At 39.3% G+C, this 24,330-nt stretch overlaps 1 protein-coding gene across 1 annotated transcript in view; it reads right to left on the bottom strand.

Annotated features, from left to right (window-relative positions):
- The window catches only part of TEP1 (telomerase associated protein 1), a 2,704,809-nt gene that overhangs the window by 1,852,750 nt on the left and 827,729 nt on the right, over positions 1 to 24,330 (bottom strand). The window contains exon 12 of the mRNA XM_044058078.1: positions 3,687 to 3,755. Within this exon, the coding sequence (XP_043914013.1) occupies positions 3,687 to 3,755 (69 nt within the window). The remainder of the gene's footprint in view (positions 1 to 3,686; positions 3,756 to 24,330) is intronic.

Raw genomic sequence — 24,330 nt, 5'->3', positions numbered from 1 at the left:
TTCATATTTTCCAGTGTTTTCAGGAAAGCCGAGTGGGGTTCCTGAGTTTGGGAGGGTGATCTGTAGCAGGCTATAAACTGAAAGGCAGTTTTACCCACTGTTAGTTGCACATGGATAGTCTCCGATGCTTTGTGCTGTGCCACCAACCTGGAGGTGTGGGTATCTTTGACGAATATTGATACTCCCCCTCTTAGGGATTTTGAAATTCGCGCTTCTGGGGTTTCGGAGTTTTGCACTTTTGGCTTTATAATCTCGGGATTCTGAAATACGATATTTCAGAATTTCGGGATTATAAAGTGTCCCTATATATATATATATATATATATATATATATATATATATATATATATATATATATATATATATATATATATATATATATATGGTTTACCACCATGTCATCAAACAGAAAGGGTTCGAATGATGTTTTAATCTAATTATATGACCGGAAATTACAATTTTGCATGTTTAAAATGTCAAAAAACGTAATTGCGGATATCAAATTCGACGTGCAGAGTCCAACCGGCAGATTACAAGTATGCAGGGTAGAGTTATGCATCCAAAACGCAGGAAAAGGTCTACATTCGAGCAACAAAGCCAGTGGAAAACTCGAATACTGACATCCACATTTTTTCAATACTGCTGCTGTGACACACAATATCCACAACCATAAACCTCAACGTATGTGCACGGTTACACTTTCAGGTAATGATAACCTGTTGTGCATTCACATCAAAACATTGTCCCCTAATAAAGGTATAGTTGTACTAACAGTTAGAATGAAAGTTGTGCCACGAGTGTTGCAAAGTCGCGAGAAGTAATTTCATCACGTTTTGTCAAGTGCTTAAGGAATACTTGCTCCTTATCGTGTAGCCTGCGTCTCTTAGGGGATGCTGGTACACATGACCTATGTCTGCTCTTAAGATCCTCAATGTGGTTTTGCTGTAGTTGGATGGCATGTAAGACGTCCAGTAGGTATAGGGTTTGCTTACCCATGAGACTACGTAGACGTCTATGCCATCCTTCAACTACGTTTTGTGTCCTGGGATAACCTAATGTACTTGTGTCATGTTGATTCCAAAAAGGTACGTCAAACAGGGGCAGATGCCTTTCAGAAGTGATACCCCTCATACCATACCTCCGTGGTCTGCCTATCAAGTAATTTTCCTTAAAGAAGTTACACAACGCCTGTCCACAGGCTGGCATAACCCTCTCTATGTTTGCAAATGTTTCACCAATGTGTGCAGGCGTTACAAATGCCAGGGCTGGTATCTGCTTACAAAGGCTAGCAAATGTACAACTACTGCCAAATTCCTTCACCAGATGAAGGCACTGTATCTGCTGCCACATGATTTGACACAGATGAAACCAGCAACCCTTACACACACTTTCTGGCAGGTTAGCCTGTATAGCATTCACAGCACCATGCTCAAATTCAGACAATACCATACGTGGCTTTAGCTCCAAACCATATTTGCCACATAAACAAATGACTACACTCCAAAACAGATTATAACACTCTTCACTTTTGCTTGGTAATATGCCATACACTACATGCATTATCTTCTTTGTTTCAGTGTGATCTAACTGACAGTGGATTGTGTACACCTGCCGACATTCTCTTGTACTAATTGGAAAAGTACCATCCACCAGAATGTATTCTGAAGTACATAACACCCTCACATTATCCTCAGTGGTTAACACAACTAACTGTACATCATCACTACATAGGCCATGTTCAACTATGAACGATCCATTTTTAAAAGACAACATGTCTGTAGAGTGAACCCATATCCTTAAACAGTGCTGCCTTCTTCCTATATCTCACCCTCCTTACAGTTGCATGCAGCGCTTTTGTATTAGGGAGTTCATTTACCACATCTGTGGAGGTGCTGGAGAATACCTCCGATACTATTTTACAGGGGTCTTCTATGGACTGTTGGGCATGTTTCTTTATTTGCTCTCGCACTTTGCAGACTTCAGATTGTAAAGGATCCGGACCATGAAAGTGACCTGTACTTCGCTGTAACTTATGTCCATCTACACTAATTTCTGTCACACAACGTCCCTTACATTTATCCCTTTGTTTCTTCACACAACACCAATGGTGCTTTGCATCAACACATTTCTCAAGGTGATATTTATAACCATCAAGGAATAACATTTCCTTTCCTTTTTGGCTTCTTTTAGTGGTATAATTACATTCAATGCTCCCTGGGGCGTACTGCTCACTATCTGCGGTAGCCATCTGTAAACACAACTGTGTTATGTTTATTACACATTACCTTGCCTGATAGGTAAACTGTTTCTACAGCTGTAAACTGATATGTTTCCTCACTAACATGCCCGTTGACACAATGTAATTATAACTTATGCAGTCCTCAGTTTCAAATAGTCACAGAAGATACACTGCCTTCATATGTGCCGCCAAATGTTATGATGCCTATCTGCAGCGACAACCACTTATTTTGAAGTCTAATTGTCGAACCCACAAATGTCGAATTGTCTGTTGTAGTCGGTAATGTGGATTCGATGTTATGAGCTGAGACTATCTGCATTCCTGTTGCACTGCATTCGGGATGGTGTAGTTCGGTATTATGGCCATCGATTAAACATATATATATATATATATATATATATATATATATATATATATATATATATATATATATATACACACACACACACACGCATATTTTACATGATCTTTTCCTTCTTCACAACTATCATCAGTCCAACATTACATAGATTGCTGAACTCCCGCCTTCCCTTAAACATCACTCCTCCTCCTATTCTGCAGATCTCCAAGTCTTCAGTTAAGTGCCAACAGGTTTTCAAAGGCAACTTTAGTCATGACCAGAAGCAGACAAAATGGGCCTAAGTATCCAAGTTCACCTGAAAGACAGAATCACAGAAATGCAACAGTCTTGCTATTGAAGAGCATCAGCCATACCGTCCTGACTACTGCTTAGCATGGGCTAAATGTTTTGTTCTACTCATGAATGTCAGCACATAGTTGGCTTCAGGATCTTGTTGAAAGTGAGTGGACTACAAAAGCAAAACTGCAAAAAGATGAAGTATATATATAGACAGATAAAGATACGCATGTGTACATGCACATGTATATATGAAGGCTACCACTGCAGTACCTCTGAACATTTCCTTATTATGCAGTATTAGTTTACAAATGTAGCAAGGGTGTGACGGTAAAGGTAAGGCAGTGAGGTCTGAGATTCTCTGCTTTGTTACAGAATAATACTTCATTTTTCACAGCTATGGAACTCACAGTTCTCACAATTACAACAGAGAGCTGTTAGCTTCTGCACCAAAGTCATACTAAAAAATCTACACATAAATGACTCATGTCTATGCCCAGCACCCACTGAGTGCAATAACCACTGAAATCAGAAAGTGTTGCTCATATGGCGTAACAAAATCTTTATTCAGCCTGGAAGTAAGCACACAGTATTAAGGCTATGAGCTGTTAATAAGCTGCATCCTGTGGTCCAAAGTTTGACTTCATCACTTTCAATTACCTGCTGGGTGACTCTGAGCCAGTCATTTAACCAGCCAGCTCTCTCAGGTTTCCTCTAAAACAGAACATCTGTCTCCAGTGGACATACCTAGGTTAACAAACAAATTAAATAAAAAATAAATAAATAAATAATTTAGAACAGGGCACCTACCTTAATTTTACGGGCATAGAGATCCAGAAAATAGGAAGGCAGAACATGCTGATCATCTTGCAATTTCTCCTGTAGTGGAAAAACATAAAATCATCAGATATTTTACTTAAACCAGGCAAACATTCTGATGCGCAGAATATAGCGCTGTAAAAACACTGAACCATTTACTGTACGTCTTCCATATGATACTACACAGTATCCTCAATATCTCTCCTCTATATAAAGAGGAGGGGTTCGAGGGCTACACTGCGGTGAAAAAGTATAGAATTTTAGTGCTACAAATTCCAGGTGGTATTCATTCCTTTTTAGTTTTCACAAGTTATTGTTCTACCCTTCATATTCACAGATGCAGTGATATACTGAAACATGCTTCCTGAATTAACACCTGCATGAATGCGCAGCTGTGCTTGTGAAATGTAGCTCCCCAATGTTCTCTTATCCTCCCTCTATCTTCAGCCCTCCTAGTATGCAATCAATCAATAATTTTGTTTACAGCATCGTACCTCTCAGCTGCATAGAATTTTGCAGAATGTCCAATTTTTACCTCAAATTTTCTATCTGTTCCTCATCAAATTTGTTGCTTTCTGGCAAACCATTGAGGATTGAAATCACTAAATAATGACAAACATTTGAGTTTCAGATTTCACATACTTCAGAAAATGTATGCATTTGTTGTTCTAACAACTTTTTAACAGAAACATTTAAAATCTGTCCTTGATTCTGAGCCTAAGTCCACCCAAGGTTTTTAGCTTTGCTGAGAACTCTTACTCTAGTAAGACGTTGAGAGGTATATCATCAGTCACGACATTTAAGTAAAGGCAGTAAAAGAAGAGAAAGGACTTGACTGCCCACCTCTAATGTCCATTAACTTGACTAAATCTATTTTTTTTTTTTTGTCTGCCCCCCAACGCCAAAAACCTGACCAGCTACTCTCCTGCATCTCAAATGACCTACTCATACTCCCATCATGCCTGGTAGGAGGTACTTTCAGAAACTCATGGGTGGCTTCTCCCCTTTCTAAGGTTAACAGTTTAGTAGTTGCAATGCATTTTTTAGATACCAGGAGGTGAGAGACTTACACTGGCTTTCATATACTGCTGCTGAGGATTTCATCATGTGTAGTGTCACTGTTCTTTGCGAGTTCAGCTTGCAGTATATATTGTAGGCTATGCCAATATTTAGATATATGCATGCATATTTACGCAAGTTACTATCGTCCTCTGCCTTTGGTTTCTAATTCTGAAAGCCTGTTCCCAGGTCGATGCCAGGAATTAATCTCACTGCAGTGATCCTCCAACTTCGTTTTCTCCCAAAGGTGGGTGAGTCTGTTTTATAGCCCTCACTCTGACCTCCCTTGTCAACAACACCAGACCGTGGCCCACTACAAGAATTTAAGTGACAGGCATCACAGTCAGAGTTCCGTTCCTCTGTATCATGCAGCTAGCCAACCAAGGCTATATCTGCCAACAAGTATACAGTATGTAGTCTGTGGAATGTGTAAGCCTCTTGTTAAAGTGAGGAAAAGGAAGACACATTGGTTCATCACAAACACACAGACCATGGTAAAAGGGCCAAGGTGGTCTGCCTCAGAATTAAGTTCTTCCAGTAAATATCACACTACGGTGAGAGGGAGCTTGCAGTGGCAGCAGCAACTTCATCTCAATATAATAAGTGGGATGACTGAAACCTTTATGAGCAGGTTAGCTCAACAAAGTAAATCTATCTGCACCAGCAAAAAAAGGAAAGTCACACTTGTTTTATACTTACTGAACAGTCAGAAGAGCCGTAATCTCTTTAAGAGCTGTATACTGTCTTCAGTATTAGCATAAGCCGTGGTGGTGCAGCGGTAGCGTTGTTGCCTCACAGCAAGACGTTCTCCTGTTCGATTCTCGGCTGGGGTGCCTTCTGTGTAGAGTCTGCATGTCCTCCTCGCGGTTGAGTGGCGTTCGAAAGACATGCATAGAATGGGCGTGCCTTCGTTGAAGGTTGGCCATCGAGCTGGCACCTCAGCACCCGTAAAAAATCTACTGCCAATCATTAGCGGACCGGAGTTTCGCTGTGGCGACCCCTAACAGGGAAAAAACGAAATAAGAACATACTGTCTTCAGTATTCTTATGGGGTAAAACTGGCATCTGTTTTCTTCTAGATTTACCTACTACTGAATTATAGCTACACACAGAGTCCTAAAGTATAAAATGCAGAAACTGAAAATAATTGGAGTAGATGATGCAGAATATGAATATATTTTTACCAGTTTTCTGTGAAATGAGTCATGTTAAAATTCAGATCCTCTGCTCTTACTGGAGCTTTTAGAAGGCATTGACTTGGAACTGAAAAATTAAACATTTCTGGCTTAGCTTTATTCAGTTATCAACTAAATCTGTTAAGAACCTAGGATTTCATTTTGAACGTGAAATCTAAATTACCATACGTTCCAATTTCACAGGGTCAGCTTCCTCAGAGTTATAAAACACAGTACTGTGAAAATGCATACAGAAAACCTCGCAGGCCTACATTTTTGAAATATGGCCAATATCAATGCAAGATGGACATGCACAAGACACTGTAAATGTGTGTCATCTTTTCCGCGTCATCTTGAAATAATCATTTTAGCATAAAACAGCTACCAAACCATCTATCACATCAATCAATTTCTGCAGCTTACAGACATATAGAAGTTACAGGTTGACAAAGAGTCACTAGGAACTCGAGAAGTGCTGAAATGTTCTCTAGCAGGCCTTGCTTGTGTCAGGCCTTAATTAGTTGGACTGGGGCCGGCAATGTGACAGAGAGCAATTTCATATCCATGAATTACATGTTAACCAGAACCAGCAGCAAATGGGTCTGGACTGACCAGCTGTGTAGGAGTGCTAGCCTGGGTGTGCCTACAACAACATCAACTAGAAACAACTTGTTCAGTCAACAAGCAATTGTGTAAAGTAGGACAGCAAGACAAATTACTCCCTTTGTCCAGGTGGAGCAATTCTGGCGTTCACACATATAAAGAAAGGGGTGTCTGGGCAGAGCCCCCAAAAACTTTGGGCCAGGGGGTTTAGCTCCTTCTCTAAAAATAGTCCTTGGATGTACCAAACTGAAGGGAATAATTTCAATGTGTTGCCATACTTGAGAAAACTGCTCTCAATGAAAAAGACCTAATGGGATCAACCATTACTCCTGTTTCCAGTATACATACTTAGATTAAGTTACTCTTACTCAAATCTTTCTCATTACTCAGGGAATTGTTGCAGGGCAAGACAGAAAATACAGTTGTGCAATGTAAACTTACCATAACGGTAAATGTTTGAATGATCATTACTATAGTAGAGTTAGGCTATATCAGACTTCCAGTCTCCAAAGCTTTAGGCACCTTCCATGGACCCAAACTGTCAGGCAGCTTAAGCTGAATAAAGGACAAGTTTGGGCATGAAGCCCTTTGGAGTTTTCCTGAGAGGAGGTGGCCAAGTCATGAAAGGATAATGCTAGGAACAACAAAAATATAACTGTCCACACCCTGGCATAAAATCACACCAAAAACCAAGGAGGATGGAGGGAGGGATCAGCTACTGAAGCAGTGATAATTCGATCATCTACGGTTGTCATAAGTTAAACTTACCCAACTGTACTATGCTCAGCAAGTTCATCACTGCTGAAGTAGCCATAGCTATCTGGGTAGATCACCTTAACTAATTACATTTGGGAGAGGGAATGAAAAGAGTCTAGAAACTCCTGGAAAATGATCCTAGAAAAGCTTGATTTGGACCTAGAGAAGGAATTAAGATTACAGTGCTATGTAAAAGTATGTACAAAGGACCAAGTAAAAGCTTCTAGAACACTTACATAATCCAACCTTTTTCAAAAATTCATACATAATGCCAAGGCTCTGTTAGAGTAAACCTTGACCCTGCCTGGACTAGTTTTGTTATGGTGAGTATAACAAAAGGTAATAGCCTTAGACAGCCATTTGGAAATGGTCTGTAACCCTTCGTGCTACCTTCACAAGAAATGTACAATATTTAGGTTTAGGAAAGAAAAAGTACAGTTTTGTACCTACCATAAATGTAGATGTCCGATAGATATGCAACTGCAGTCCTGACATATGGGTTGTCCTGCTCCAGGCAGCCCTTCAGTCGGCCAGATTCCAAAGTCTGGGTCCGGCGTCAGCCGATGTCGCCTCCTCCCCGACGTCAGAGCGGCTGGAGTATAAAGGCATCAGCCGACGCCATCTTCTTCAGTGTTTCTTGCCCCAGATGCCAGGTGCCCTCCAAGGAAGGCTAAATTTTGTGAATGGATAAACAGATAAAACCAGACATGCACAACAGTAATAAACAGATACACCATAATATATATCCCCAGCTGAAAGGTAAGGGGAGAAAGGACCCAAAAGGGGAATAGGAGGGAGGGAAAACCTGACTGCAGTTGCATATCTATCGGACATCTACATTTATGGTAGGTACAAAACTGTACTATGTCCCTCAAGAATGCAACTGCAGTCCTGACATATGGGTTGAATACCATAGCCAAGCTGGGGGTGGTAGGACTAAGCAAGAGATGGTGTAGCTAGAAGGCCCTGCAGGACTACCGAAGCAAAGCCTGCTCGGGATCTGGAGTATAATGGCAGGTTGTAGTGTTTGGTAAATGTATGCACGGAGCTCCATGTAGCAGCCTCTAGAATATCTTTTGTAGCCACTCCTCTTAGAAAAGCTGTGGATGTGGCCATAGCTCTGGTGGAGTGTGGTCTAATATTAGCTGGCACACTTTTTCCATGAAAAGAATAACAGAATCTGATGCAGTGTCCAATCCATTTTGAGATAGTTTGTTTGGTGACTGCTTTTCCTTGTACTCCAGCAGCATAGGCTACAAACAGTTGGTCAGACTTCCTGGTGGACTTTGTTCTGTCCAAGTAGTAGCGTAGTTGTCTGTGAATGTCTGAAGTATACAGCAGCTTTTCCCCTTTATTTTGAGGGTTAAGAAAGAAAGTAGGCAGGTGAATTGCTTGGTTTAGAGACACTCTGGATATCACCTTAGGCATGAATGAAGGATTGGTCCTAAGGGAAACTCTGTCCTAATGAAAGATGAGAAAAGGAGGAACTGCCATGAGGGCCTGTATCTCCGAGACTCTTCTTGCTGAGGTGACTGTCAACAGGAAAACCGTTTTCCAAGAGAGAAATTGCATTTCTGAAGATGCTGCTGGTTCAAAAGGAGGAAGAGTTAATTTTTCCAAGACGTAATTGAGGTCCCATGCAGGAATTGGTAGCTTCCTTGGAGGCTTGATATTCTTTATGCCTCTTAGAAGCTGTCTTAGCAAGGGATGCGAAAACACAGGTGGACCACAGTTGTAATGTGCGGAGATAGCTGAAGCGTGGATTTTGATGGAAGAGTATGAGAGGCCACTGTGAAACATTTCTGCCAAGTATTCTAATATCTGAGGTATGTTCATCAGTGATGCATCCTGGCCCTTGTTGACATTCCAGATGGTGAATCTCTTCCATTTGGCCGAATAGGTTTTTCTGGTGGAAGGTCTGCGTGCCTCCAGCAAAATTTCCTGAACTTTTTCAGAGAGGGAGTCATGGAACTCTCCAAGCTGTCAGCTTTAAGGTTTGCAGGTTCTGATGAACAGTCTTTTAACTGTGTTGAGTCAGGAGCAGAGGCCATTGAGGCAAGGGCCACAGTTTGGTGTGAGTTATGCTCAGTAGTAGTGGATACCAGTGTTGCCTTGGCCAGTCTGGAGCTATCAAGATTCCTCTTGGTTGTTCTGCCTTGATCTTCAGTAACACCTTGGTGAGCAAAGGTAGAGGAGGGAATGCATAAATTGTTAGAGCATTCCAGCTGAAGGAAAGAGCATCCGTTCTCCAAGCTAGAGGATGGTGTATCCTTGTGCAGAACCTTTCCAGGTGATGATTGAGATGAGATGCAAAGAGGTCTATGTCTGGTCTTCCCCATGCAGATGCTATTTGTGAGAAAATGCGTGGGTGTAGCATCCATTCGTGTGGATCCAAGAAATTTCTGCTCAACCTGCCTGCCAAAACATTGTCCTTGCCCGGAACAAACTGGGATTGCAAGTAGATGTTCAGTTTCAGGGACTTTTCCCAAAGAATCATTGTTAGTCTGCAGAGGGGGTAGGAATGAGTGCCCCCATGTTTGTTTATGTACCACATGACAGTGGTGTTGTCTGTCCTTATTAGCAGATGACCTTGCTGAAGAGATTTTCCAAAGGCTTCTATTGCATGTATCACTGCCAACATCTCTTTTTGATTTATGTGCTGATGCATCTCCATGGGAGTCCATTGCCCTTGAATGCATCTGCCGTCCATGTGCCCCCATCCATGGTCTGAGGCGCCTGTTGTAATAGTTTGACTTGTTGGAGGTTTGTTGAAAAGCATGCCTTCGTTTAAGTGTCTTGCTTGAGCCCACCACAAAAATTCCTTTGCAGGCATGGTATGAGTGGTATTATGTCTTCTAGGTTGTGGCTGTGTTCTGCCCACAAGCTTTTTAGGTACCATTGCAGCTTTCTCATGTGTAGTCTTGCCAGAGGGATTAGAAGAATGCAAGATGCCATGAACCCCAGGGCCTGCAGGGTCTTCCTTGTGGTCAGGTGGGTTAATTTTGCTAGGCCTTTGAAGTAAGCTGTTAAATGCTCTTGTTTCTCCTCTGTGAGGAAAGCCATTTGTAGCTGTGTGTCCAGTTTTGCTCCTAGAAAAATAATCTCTTGGGATGGCAGTAGTCTTGATTTTTGAATGTTGACTGCGTATCCCAAAGCCTGCAGCAATTGAATGACGTAATCCAAGTGTTTTATCAAGGTCTGTTTGCTGTCTGCTTGTATTAGGCAGTCGTCCAGGTAAGGGTATATTTGAATCCCCTGGAGTCTGCAATGTGCCTCTACTGATGCCAGGCATTTCGTGAATACTCTGGGCGCAGTAGATAAGCCAAACGGCAATGCTGAGAATTGATAGTGCTCTGTTCCTGCAAGAAATCTGAGGTATCTTCTGCAACTGTGTCTGATAGGGACATGCAGGTATGCCTCCTTGAGGTCCAGAGTAACCAGCCAAGACCCCTTGCCCAGCATGGGAAGTAGTTGCTGTAACGTCAGCATCTTGAATTTTGGCACCATGAGAAAAGTATTTAGAACGGACAAATCCAATATAGGCCTCCATTGTTTTTCTTTTCTTGGAACAAGGAACAGTCTTGAATAAAATCCCTGGCCTTGTTCCTAAGGAGGAACCTTCTCTATTGCTTTTATTTGTAACAGCTTTGAGACTTCTATGAGTGCCTCTGCCCTTTGATTTTGTGGCAGGTTTGGCATGCCTTGTCCTGTTGGTAAGGTATGGAAGTGGAACCTGTAACCTCTGTCTGTTATGTCCAGAATCCAATTGTCCTTTGTTATAATGTGCCAGTTTTTTGAGAATAGAGATAATTTTCTGCCTAGAGGTGCTTCTCTTTGAGCCTTGGTAGGCGGAGTGAAAGGTAAGTCATTGTGATTGCCCCTGTGGTGCAGGAGAACTACCTGTGCCACTTCTCTGATTTTGTGGTTGCCATTGGGCCCCATGTAGGAGCCTCGGTATTGCCCTCTACCTTGTGCACGCCTGTTCTTTCCCCTTTGAAACTTGTCAGAGTCTGGAAAGGACCAATTCTTTGAAGGCCAATTCCTGCTGAACCTTGGTGGCTGAACCTGGAGGAAATCCTTTACTGTCTGTACTGATTTTGCCTTCTCCTCAATAGATTTCAACACATCCTGAGCATTAGTACCAAAAAGCTTCTGTTTATCCAGAGGTGCGTCCAGGAGCTTTACTTTAACATGATCTGGCAGTGGCTGTTCTTTCAACCAAGCATGTCTACGGATAACAGCCCATCATAGCTGCCCTACATGAAGCCTCCAATGTATCATAACCACACTGTAGAAAATGATTACTAACCTGCTGGGTATTATGAACCAAATCCTGCAATGCCTTTCTATCTATAGGCTCAGGAGAGGCTATCTTTTTCTGCAAATCATCCAGTAAATAATCCTGGTACTGAAACATAGGAAAAAGGCAGTTAAGTGACCTCATGGCAAGGGTGGAAGAGGTATAAACTTTTTTACCCCATCTCTCCAGGGACCTTGCTTCGCAGTCAGCTGACAGTGGATTCTTGGCTGAGGAGGAAGCCACTCCTTTGGGGCCCTGTGAAATAGTTTCTAGACCAACAGAGTGGGCCTTAAAGAGATGCTTGTGAGTGTCAGGGACCCTGTAATATCTACAGTCTCAACCAAGAACCAATGCTCACCAACAAATTGCAGGAGGAATGGGAAGCACCGGGCCGAAGTAGAGGTGCTGTAAAGGTGCTGTAACCAAAACAGTGATCCAACCACAAGGAAATGGATATGATAGTACGAGGCCAATAAACGCTCCAATGGATACACCAAATGTATTTTATTAACACAAAGAACAGTGCGTCGACCTAGGTTTCGTCCGTCTCCACGGACTTCTTCAGAACACAGTAGTGCACAAAGCAAACTGCTTAAATAATCCAATTAATCAACCAGTCAATTAACATGATAATGTAATGTGGTTATTAAGTACATAATTGAAGTTAAAATTAAAACCAAGGTTCTAAGAGACATATACAATGATGTTTACACTCGGAACAATAAATTAAAAACATTTGATATATACATGACATTATGTCCTAAGATGTAGTGTATCCTCTAATATTGTTGGATCGAATGAATAAATAAATGAAATAGATAATTGTGTGGATGATAGATGAATAGATGAATAAATAAAACCCCCTTGTGTAATGTAAACATATATTAATGCATTTTGTATAATAATTGTTTAATAATGGACAAATGTCTAAATAGTGCCCAATAAATCAATCTGTGTATAACAATAAATGTAAATAAAAAATGAAAATGCATAAATATGAAAGATAAAATATAAATAATGTAATATGTAATGCTTACACTGTGTTTTAAAATCAATTAGTTGTGTATATATGGGAATTACAGTAATAAATAGATTTAACTCAACTTGTTGCATTTAATCAATGTAATCAATAAATTCAAAGAGTTTAAAATGTGTGATGGAACATATGTGGTATAACATATGTATACGTATTTACATTTTAAAAAATGAAATATGGCGTTAAATAAACATATATGATATATCTTATAAATACTTATTTACATTTTGAAAGTTTAAAATATTAAAAGTTTAAATATATGGTGGTAAATGTACCATATTAGCTGCCTTTAATACTGTGTAACCATAAAATGGGCTTTATGCTAATATATTCATTCAAACCAGGATACTGGTGGGCATTCAATAAAATTTGCGTTCTTAATCCTATTGTGTCCAGGTTATATTTGGTAATTTTACCTTGTTGGTCCATGTTCAAATGAAATATTCCAAAAAACTTAAACTGGTGGTTATTGAATTGATGTATGTGTCTAGCTAAGGCGTTGGTTGACTTGTCATTTTTGATGTCTAATATATGTTCTTTTATCCTGTCCCTCAACTGCCTACTAGTTTTCCCGACATAGAAACCTTCACATTGTTGACATACTGCAATGTAAACAACGTTGCGTGTGAAACAATTAATATGTTGGTGTATCTTTATCATGTGTCCGTTTACTGTCACCATTTTGTCAGTATTAATCACATGTTTGCATATCGAGCACCTTCCACATTTAAAGTTACCCATGGGTTTATTAGAATACTTCACCACCCCAACATTTAGACTTTCAAACAAGTCCTTGAATGATGTATCTTTCGTGAAAATGTATGTGATACTACCTTTGAAAAGGTCCCCCATTGTATTGTCAGTGTTTATAAAATTCCAGTTCTTCTTAATAATGCTTCTAATGACCTCAAAAGTGTCGTTAAAGGTAGTAATAAATAAAGGTATACTATTACATACAGATCGCCTATTACCAATATTTTGAGTTTGATTACCATTATCAGACAAACACACGTTGTCATTTTATAAAAACCATTCTCCCTTTTGTTTTTAACCTCATTGGCAATGCTATCACAAAATTCCATAGGGTAACCCCGATTCAAAAAAAGTGTAATAATAAACTGTAATTCATTTTGAAAATCCACCTCCTCACTGACCATTCTGGCTGCTCGAACCAACTGGCCTTTAACCACAGCCTTTTTCTGGTGTTGAGGGTGCCAGCTGTCATAATGTAAGTAAGAATTTGAGAAGGTGGGTTTTCTATAAATATTAGATGTTAACTTGTTTTTACTTGTGTCAAAAGATAATTTGATATCCAAATAACTTATACTGTCCTGACTAACAGTGTATGTAAACTTCAAAAACCAAACACTACTATTTAAATACTCTAAAAAGGCCTTTAGTTCTGCCTGTTCACCATTCCAAATAATAAATAAATCATCTAGAAAACGGCCGTAAAATTTAACATGTGTAAAAAACTCTGAATTAAACACATAATTTAGCTCCCAATAGGTTAATACAAAGTTTGCAAAACTGGGGGCACAAGCTGCCCCCATGGCTACACCACTATTTTGTTTAAAGTAGGCACCTTCAAAATATATAAAATTGTTTTTTAACGCAATCTCCATTAACTTGGTTAGCACATTAATTTTATTTTGATCATATAAATTTGTGTAAAATAACTGCTCTTCTAACCATTCCAGCCCCTTATCGTGGGGTATAACCGTGAATAAATTGCAAACGTCCATAGTAATAAATGCATCTCCCAGGTTAAATGCAATAGAGTTGATTTTAGCTAAAAAAATACCACGAATCCTTAAGTATGTGTGCAAAGAATTCAATACCAGACTTAAAATTGTAATCTAAGTACTGACTGATAAAATGTGTTTTACTGCGTTTGCCATCCACAACAGCTCTAAATTGTAGGTTATCCAAGCCTTTGTGTATTTTGGGGATGCCAAAAATTCCACTGATGACTGGATACTCATTTTGTAAAAAAACGCCATTCCTGTTCATCTAATTCACCCTGATACAACATGTCATATAGTGTCGTATCTATTCTCTTGTGGGCTATATTAATTTCATTTCTACTAATTTCCACATACATATCTCCCGTCAACAGGGCATTCATATAGGTTACATAATCTTGGTAATCAACTATGACTACACCACTGCCCTTATCTGGTTTCATTATTCTAATGTTTTTAGTACACAAAATTCTCTTTAGGGTGGCTTCTTCCTTTTTAGTCATGTTGTTATTAAACTTTGTGTGGTATTTAGTAAAAACATCCCTGATGTCATTTTCTGTCACTTTTTCAAAAAAAGCCACTTTTTCATGCATGGGAGGGTTATACGTGCTTGGTTTGGACAAACTATGTTTACCATGTGTATTAATGTCCCATGGATTACTTTGGTACAGGATTTTTAAATTTAATTTTCTAGTGAATAATTTTAAATCAACAATTGTGTTCACTATATTCCCTCTCCTGCATGGTACAAAACTAAAGCCCTTTGAAAATAGGTTAACACATTCTCTGTCAAATATCTGACGTGTGTAGTTGTATAATTTAAAATCCCCATTGTCATTCACCAAAATATCAGGTTGAAAAAACAAACCACATTCCCCTTCTTTATCAAATGCATTGTCGATTGTTACATGCACATTCAGGTCTCTAATAGTATTTCCATGTGTTTCAAATGACAAATCTAAACAATTATTGCACGGATTATCCTTCTCTTGATTGTCTAAAACACTGGTATTGCAAAGTTGTGATTGCCCATCATAGGCATGTAAGGTTAAATCGCAAAATGAAAAACTACTATCCGCACTGTCCACAACCCTCCGTTGATTGCTACCACTCGTTATAAAATCCAACATAGACATGCCCTCTAATGTTCCAAAATGAGATATATTGTCCGTGTCCAAATAATTACAATGAATATTGTTTACAGAACAATTATTGTCTAAGCTGTTATCTTTAAAGTTAATATCTTTAAAGGCCAAAGGTGCGTCGCCAATACTGGCATCCGTTGTAATCAAATCACAACTGTAAGTTGAAAACGTGTAAGTCTGCTTACCAAGTACCTTGTAGTGGTGGGCGCCATCGGCTACTTGCGCGCCCCCCACGCGTTTTTTTGAAAATTCACTTTTTTGTGTTGATCCGGCTCCCTCCTTGGCCGTGCGCCTGTGCATTCAAAATCATCGTCGTCCTCATAGGTATATTGTCCTCTAAGTCTTTTGGATCTTCTAGGGCCTTCAACATTACCCGGGCTGCCATGTTGCCGTTGTGTATAGTCTTCCGGTTGTGGAGGGGAAGTGATGTCATCCAGTACGTCCAAATGGCTAACACTGTCAATCATCTTTTTCTGTCCACGATGTGTACAATGTGATTTAGGATACACCATACCAGATGCATAAATCTTAGTGTCCCTCTTAATTTTGCTGTGTTTTTTGTCATAAATAATATTACAACTATGTTCCACATCCTTAATGATATTTACATAATTTGTGTAATATTGGTCAAACAAAAGATCCTGACTAATATTATTATTCAGTTCTTCCATCTCGGACAATAGAGAGTAAATTTTTTTATCATTATATTTGATCATAATTTCCAATAATGCCAGGCCAGTCTTAAAAAGTTCGTGCAACTCTTTCAACATATCTGGTTCACGTTCACTGCCATTCGGGTATCTCCATAATCTAAGACCTTTAGGTACAAGCCCTAATTCAATGTTCTTACGCAAATACCCATTTTCCATTTGCGTACGCTTTAGTTTGAACAATTTCACTTCAAATTGCTTTAATAATTCCCTTATGTTTCCTTTCACAATGTGGGCATCGATTTCTCTGGGGGTTTGTTTTAAATTAAACGAATACTGGTTATGTTTCCAAGATTCACTACTAACCAGTACAGCCCGATCGTTAGACCGGACCATGTTGTTGTGTTGATCGGATGTGCCGGTGCCGCTGGAACCTGAAAGTGCTGACGGTGGGGAAGCTTGTGTAAGCGGCAGACCCAAACTCCCCGTTGATGTAATGCTGGTATTAGGAGCTGACATAAGCTGATGGATTAGAGCAGTATGAAGCTTCAACTGCTCATTCATTTCTTTAAGTAACACGCCCACATCGACCACACCGCTTTCCTCCTCCATAACGTGTATACACACAGTCTCAACCAAGAACCAATGCTCACCAACAAATTGCAGGAGGAATGGGAAGCACCGGGCCGAAGTAGAGGTGCTGTAAAGGTGCTGTAACCAAAACAGTGATCCAACCACAAGGAAATTGATATGATAGTACGAGGCCAATAAACGCTCCTTTGTGTTAATAAAATACATTTGGTGTATCCATTGGAGCGTTTATTGGCCTCATACTATCATATCCATTTCCTTGTGGTTAGATCACTGTTTTGGTTACAGCACCCTGTAATATCTGTCTGGCTTGACAGGAGCAGGAGGGAGAGAATCAGGGGAAGCACTGAAGTCGGAGAAAACATCATCCAGGACATCCAAAACTGGAGGTATAGCTAAAGGTCTGTGCTGGGGTAACTTAAGGAAGGAAGGTAGGTAGCCTTTTCCTAGAATCAGAAAATTCCTGACCCTGCCACTTAAAATGTTCCCTCATGGAGTGTAGGACTTCACCGAAAGAAAAATCCTCTGGAGGAGAGGCAGAGGGAATAGATTCCTCAGCATCAGAGTCCTCATAGGCCTGGAAGGATTCTTCTTGGGTATCTGAATGCTCTGAATCCCCAGAGGCTTCATCTGAAGAGAGGTTGTCTGCCTGCTCAGTTCTAGGCCTTTTTTCTGCAGGCGGCTGAGAACCTCTGTCTGGGTGAGGCTGAGACCCCCTGATAAGAGAGATTAAATCTGCAGCCAGAGACATGATTTGTCTGTCAGAAGAAGGGGCCTGAGAAGTAGGTTTAGGATGGGCCTTGGCCTGGCTGGCGGCCTTAGCACATGCAAAGGCCTTGATTGACATGGATACAGGAGGCCTAGCTGCCCCACGTGCAGGGGTAACTTTGTCCACGGGAATGGTGTCGGGTAGATCCAGAACTTCGGTTTCCGGAGGAAAAGCAACAACCGGCACCGGTATAGTCTCCGAGACCGAGGGATCAGTTAACGCGGTGTCGTTGGCCTGGAGAGGTTGAATTACCGCTTCCGAAGGGACCGAAGCACTCGTGGAGGGCTTAGGCGTTATATCAGTGGAAGACGCGGGCCGAGGATGTCGGTCCCGGTCCTTTCGTTTTTTGGTAGTTTGTGCTGTCAGTTGTTCCGACGGCATGTTGTAAGCGTAGGATTCGCCAAAAAAGTCTTCGGCAAACTCTGCCCGGCGCCTGAGAGTGCGCTTATTAAAGCAAGCACAGGCAGAACAGGCCGAGACATCGTGGACTGGGCCCAGGCAAGGGAGGCAGTAAGAATGGAAGTCCTTATGAGGTATTTGTTTACCACAAGACAAACAATTATTAACTTTCTCAATTTGTTCCGACATCGGCTGAGGCAAGAAAAAATGTTCCCCAACGGGGTACTTAGCTTTTAGATGACTTCGGTAACTGAAAACACAGGAGCTGACCGACCGGCACTTGCAAACTGCTTCTGCTTCGGGCACTGCGCGGCAAGAAAGACTGAAGAAGATGGCATCGGCTGATGCCTTTATACTCCAGCCACTCTGACGTCGGGGAGGAGGCGACATTGGCCGACGCCGGACCCAGACTTTGGAATCTGGCCGACCGAAGGGCTGCCTGGGGCAGGACAACCCATATGTCAGGACTGCAGTTGCATTCTTGAAGGACATCAGGGAGCTAGACAGTGTGGCATAAAGTAAATTTGGAATTCCTGTATTTTTTGGAAATCCTAAAATACATAAAAGCATATGCGACCCCCCCCCCCATGCGCCCTTTAGTAGATGGAAGAGATTCCCTTACTTCAGCACGTGTGAAATATGTTGATTATGAATTAAAAAAGATTATTAAGAAAGAAAAACATATTTGTAAAGATTCTTGGACATTCCTAGAGCACATGAATGAAGTGGAATTTAATAATCAAGACATTTTAGTAACAACTGACGTGTGTGATTTATACACAGTTATTCCACAGTCCTTAGGATTAGAATGGGTTAATGAATTATTAATTCAGCATCATGTTAATCATGAATTAACTAATCTTATAATAGAATTATTAGAAATAGTTTTAAGTAATAATTTTTTAACATTTAACAAAAAATATTTCTTGCAGATAAAGGGCATTGCTATGCGGTCACCATGTGGGGGAGCATATGCAAATTTAGTTATGGCATTCTGGGAGAAAAATTATGTTTTTAATAGTGAATATAATACGTTTATCAAATCTTATCATCGGTTTCAGGATGATATCAGCGTCATTTGGACTGGTACAGTAGATTTTTTGAATGAATTTTTACCATATATTAATGAAACAACCAATTTTTTATTAATTTACTTGGAATATTAATAATTATAGTATAAATTATTTAGATGTACATCTCATGAAAGATACTGAAAATGGATCATATACTGCAGTTATTCATAGAAAATAATCCTATTCTAATAGTTTTCTTCATTACAATAGTTGCCATCCAGAACATCACAAAAGGTTCGTAATAAAAGGGCAATTAGTTAGAGCCACTCGGATGGTGACCAATTTTGAACAATTCAAAATGGAATGCAATTTTTTGCGTGATATGTTCATTAATATGAGCTATCCAGCAGCATTAGTTGATGCCTTAATACTTGAAGTTACTAAAAAAAGATTAAGCGGACACTTTAGGCCCATTTCACAAAAGTGAAATGAAATAGGTGATGTCAGTAATGTATCAAATTTCAGAATAAATAGTCAGGATAACATAATAATAAACGAATCTACTAACAAAGATGGGAAGAATGAATTTTCAAAAGCCTTGGTAATCACTTTTCTCAAGAGCATCATATAATTAGAGAAATAATTACCAATAATTGGGCAATACTTATGGAAGACCCACAATGTAAAAAACATACAGGAGAAATACCAAAGATTGTTTATAGAAAAGGGAAAAGTTTTAAGGACATATTAAAAACAGGAATCCACTTAACAAGTAACAAAATTAAAGGCATGAGTAAATGTGGAGCCTGTAATTGGTGTTTTAAAATTAGAGTGGGAGACTCCTTTTATCTTAGGAAAAAGAAATACTATTTGAATGGAAAATACAATTGCAAATCTAAAGCAGTAGTATATCTAGCCATGTGCAATTCCTGCCCCACATTCTACATAGGAAAAACAGAGAGAGCTCTAGCACAAAGAATTTATGAGCATGAATATGCTATTAAGAGAAATAAAGGTAATAATGCAATAGCAAAACACATAAATGAATATATAAATCATAAATTCTCCTTTATAGCAATAGATCATGTAGAAATAGAAGATAAAAGAACTTGGGGCTTATTTTTAGAACAAAAAGAGTTACAATGGCAGATTAGAACACAGGCCGATACATGGCCAGGCATAAATGAACGTAGTTCAACAGCTCCTATTTTAAAACTAAAAGCATTAAATAGAAATAAAATAATAGACTGAGATATGGTAATTATTTATTTATTTATATTCATTTTTAATATTCATAGGTAAATTATTTTTATTTTTATAATTTATTTTAAATATCAATTTGATTTCTGTTTTTAAATATTTATTAATATACAAGTCCATCATGAAGCTGATATAATAGAATATATAATTTGTTATATATAGCAATACATATTTTTATGGCTATATTATATATAGATAGGATGCAAAAAATTCATAAGCTGTTAAAATTGATATTTATTTAGGGAAGTTTATAAAACACTTTAAACTTTTTTACAAAACATATTTTACATTTAAAAAAATATGTATGTATTGATAAAACATAATATTATAAAATTCTTTAGTATAGTATTTTATTAAGCACATATATATTAACATTGTAATAGGCATATATGCATATGCAATTTTATGCTCATAACACGTAATATATGAAATCATGTGTTTTGATGCCTTTTGGCCGCTGTTTAGATTAGATTTGTTTTGTATTTTAGTCGTAGATGTATAGGCATGCTTAAGATTTAGTAGGGTCATGTGTTTCCTTTTTATGAATGAGGTTTAGTATAAAAGGAAGTGATGTCATTTGGTACATTGTTTGAGGAAGTTTAATACATATTAAACAAAAGCACTTATTGTGGATTACTTGTGGATTATAGAGAAACTTTTTTCATTGTTTTAATACACTTCAGTGCTTAAATAAATTCTAATTTCTCCAGTTTGGTGACTCTACGCTTTACGTTCGTTTTTAAAATTTGGATACCACTTTAGGCATAAAAGAAGGATTAGTTCTCAAAGAAATCCTGTCCCTAAGGAAAATAAGATAGGATGACTCACCATAGCAGCTTGCAACTCAGATACTCCTCTTGCAGAAGTCAGAGCAATTGATAAAACTGTTTCCCATGTTAAGAACCTCAAGTCGGCCAAATTAGTACGTTCAAAAGGAGAAAGTGTTAACACAAAATTAAAATGCCAAAGAGGGGCCTCGGGTTTTCTTGGAGACATCTTATGCAAAACCCCTTCAAAGAACATTTTGACATCAGACTGCAATGAAAAAGGAGGATCCATGGGCAGACATGCTGAAATAGCCAATAAATGAACCTTGACAGAGGAATTAGAAAGTCCATAGAATAGTAACTCACACAAATATTACAGAATAAGAGAATCACTAGCCCTGAATAAGTGCTGGTTATGTTGCTGGTAATAACTAGAAAACCTTTTCCATTTACCAACATACAACTTTCTAGTAGCAGGCTTTCTTGCCTCCATTAGTACCAGCTGCACATCCTCGGAAAATGGGTGCACCTGTTTTCTGAGGACGTGCAGGCTTTCTTGCTTTCATTAGTACCAGCTGCACGTCCTCAGAAAACAGGTGCCTAAAAGGAATTATGACCCTATCATCAAGGCAGTCAACTGAAGCTGACTGATATCAGGGTGCATCAAACATCCTTGTTCATGTGTGAGTAGATACAGTGTGAGGAACCTTATAGTATTTGCCCTGATCATTTCCAAAAGAAGGGAGAACTACCGCTGCCTGGGCCAGACGAAAGTCTTCACAATGATCTTGGGGGATGCCTTCTGAATATTCACTAGTACCATAAATATTAGTGGAAAATATAATGGAACATTCCTGTCCAAGGACTGGAACAGAATCTCATTAGTTGATTGTTCATAGAGGAGGCAATGATGTCTACTTGAGGAACTCCCTACAGATGGATCAAATATTTGAAGAACCCCAATCTAATTTTCATTCTTGAGGGACTGCCCTGGTCCTGTTCAACTTATCTGAAAGTCAGTTTTGCTCTGATGGAATGTAGGATGCCTGCAGAGTGAGATTGAGTTGTGTAGCTATATCCCAAGCTAATATGGCAAGTCTGCAAAGGGGGTGCAACCTGGTTCACCCTTGTTTGTTGATGTACCAGATGACTGTGTCATTGTCTGTAGCTACTTGAATATGTCCCAAGGATCAAAGATAGCTCAGAGAGTTGAGTGCCTTGATCTGGGAAAGCATCCCCTTGACATTTATGTGTCTGCATCTGTTCTTGATGTCCCACATCACCTGCACTTTTATCCCTCCTGAAACTGCTCCTCAAGCAAGGTTTGAAGCATCTGTGGTGACTCGCTACTTTAAAACAGGGAGCGAGAAGAGTAGACTTGGATTTAAGGATATCTGTTTTCTCCAACAAAAGGTTTTAATTCTGACAAATCCCAGCACTGGTGTTTGAAAAGATAATGAGTGCTGATGCAGGAACCAAACAGGTTTCAAATACCACTGTATCTTTCTCATGTGGAGTCTTTTCCAGGGACATTATGACAATCACAGATGCCATGAGACCCAAAATCCTGAGGTATTCCTAGCAGTGACCAAAGTCTGAGTGGAAAACATTACAAATAAAAATAGATAAAGATCTATTTTTTTTTTCCTGTAGAAGAAAAATTCTTTGAACAACGGTGTCTAATTGACATTCCAGGAAAACAAGCCTGTGTAAAGGGAGCTAAGAAAGACTTTTGAATGTTCTCTTGGAATCCCAACTTGTGTATGACATCTCTCACCCAAGATAGAGATTCCTGACACTTCATAGACTGCAAAGATAAGCAAGTCATTGAACTATGGAATATGTGGATACCCTGTAGCCTGCACTGAGCTATAACTGGAGTCAGATACTTTGTGAACACTCTTGGTGCAGTGGATAGTCTAAAGGTTAAGGCAGAGAACTGATAATGTGATTGAGACACTCAAACCCTTCAGATACATCTGAAGTCTGGGTGATAAGCTAGTATTGCCAGGTAACTTGAAAGAAGAAGTAATAACAGGTTGTGAAGTGACGTAATTTTGAATTAGGGCACTATCATCCACAGATTTAGGAAAGAAAGATTCACAACTGGTTAACAAGAATTTTCTTTCTCTGGCACTAAGAATGTCCTTGAATAAAAAGCTGTTGTCCACAAGGGAAGGAGGAAGTGGTTCTATCACTCCTTGGACAAGCATGTGATGTTAAACAGGTGGAAACAACAGTCTAAGCTGGAGGATGAGGAATGAACCTCTGGAAAGGAGAAATTTCCTCCCACTGTCATCAAGAACCTTGATGAATGATTTTCAGAAGACATTTATCTGCAACTATCTGTTACCAAACAGAAAATGAAGATTCAAACTTTCCAGAAGAAAAAAAGGGGCCAGGGTGGGAGGGGTTCAGAAGGTTTCTTGTACAGTCATTTAGACTTGTTGGACTATCCTTAGTTTGGGAGGTTTGAGATTTCTTTTTGGAACTCCCTTGCCATTTCTTATTTTGTTGAGAACTTTTATTCGTTTTTTTTTTTGTTTTTTTTTTGCCAAAACTGGCTGAGGAGATAGAAAATCCCTCTGACAATTTGGAAAAGGGTGGATAAAAAACCTTGGATATTCCCTGGATCAACTTGCCCCATTCATTAAACTTTACATCTTTGCAGCAAAGAGGACAAACACAATCTCTACCAAGCCAAAAAAAATAAAATCTCATTTTTACATCATCTGTTAGGTTCTGAGAATGCAGCCATGCACACCTCCTCAAAATACTACCAGTGGCAAAAGCACTTGGAGAAATATCAACTGAATCATTCACATATGGTAAACAATGAGTAGTGATGATGTGCAACAGAATAAGGTACATTATTTAAAGCAGATGTTTCCTCATAGGAAGACATTACAAATAAAACATTCCTTATACTTTCACAATTTGTCAGAACAAGCTTAGCCTGACAATTCAAAATTCTGAAAATCAAACTTGCAGAAGTATACAATTTGTTTACCCATACCTATCAATAATTTTCCCATCCTTACCAGAAAGGGTAGTAATGGCATTAACTAAGTGCCTAACAGCAGATGGATTAAATAAAGCTATAGCTGCTGGGTCAGGTTTGGAAATTGTGTATAAAAATGTAAAATTGTATCTGCCTTTTTAGGGGAAGATGGGTGACTATCAGGAAAATTGCAGGCAGTAACATGCGCACATCCTTTAAAGCAGAAAGAAAAAGGAGGAATGGGTATAGATTCTGGAAAATCCTTTTGTAACAACTCATCGTATTTTCTGACAGACTGAGTAAACTCACTGTTCTCCCACTGAAAACAATGGCATATTCATGCAACAGTCCCAGAGAAAGACCCCC

Source organism: Protopterus annectens, chromosome 16.part0 (genome assembly GCF_019279795.1).
Source record: "Protopterus annectens isolate FY-2018-M chromosome 16.part0, PAN1.0, whole genome shotgun sequence".
NCBI lineage: Eukaryota > Metazoa > Chordata > Ceratodontiformes > Protopteridae > Protopterus > Protopterus annectens.
The sequence above is the reverse complement of the archived record's forward strand: the minus strand, read 5'-3'. Positions and strand labels throughout refer to the sequence as shown.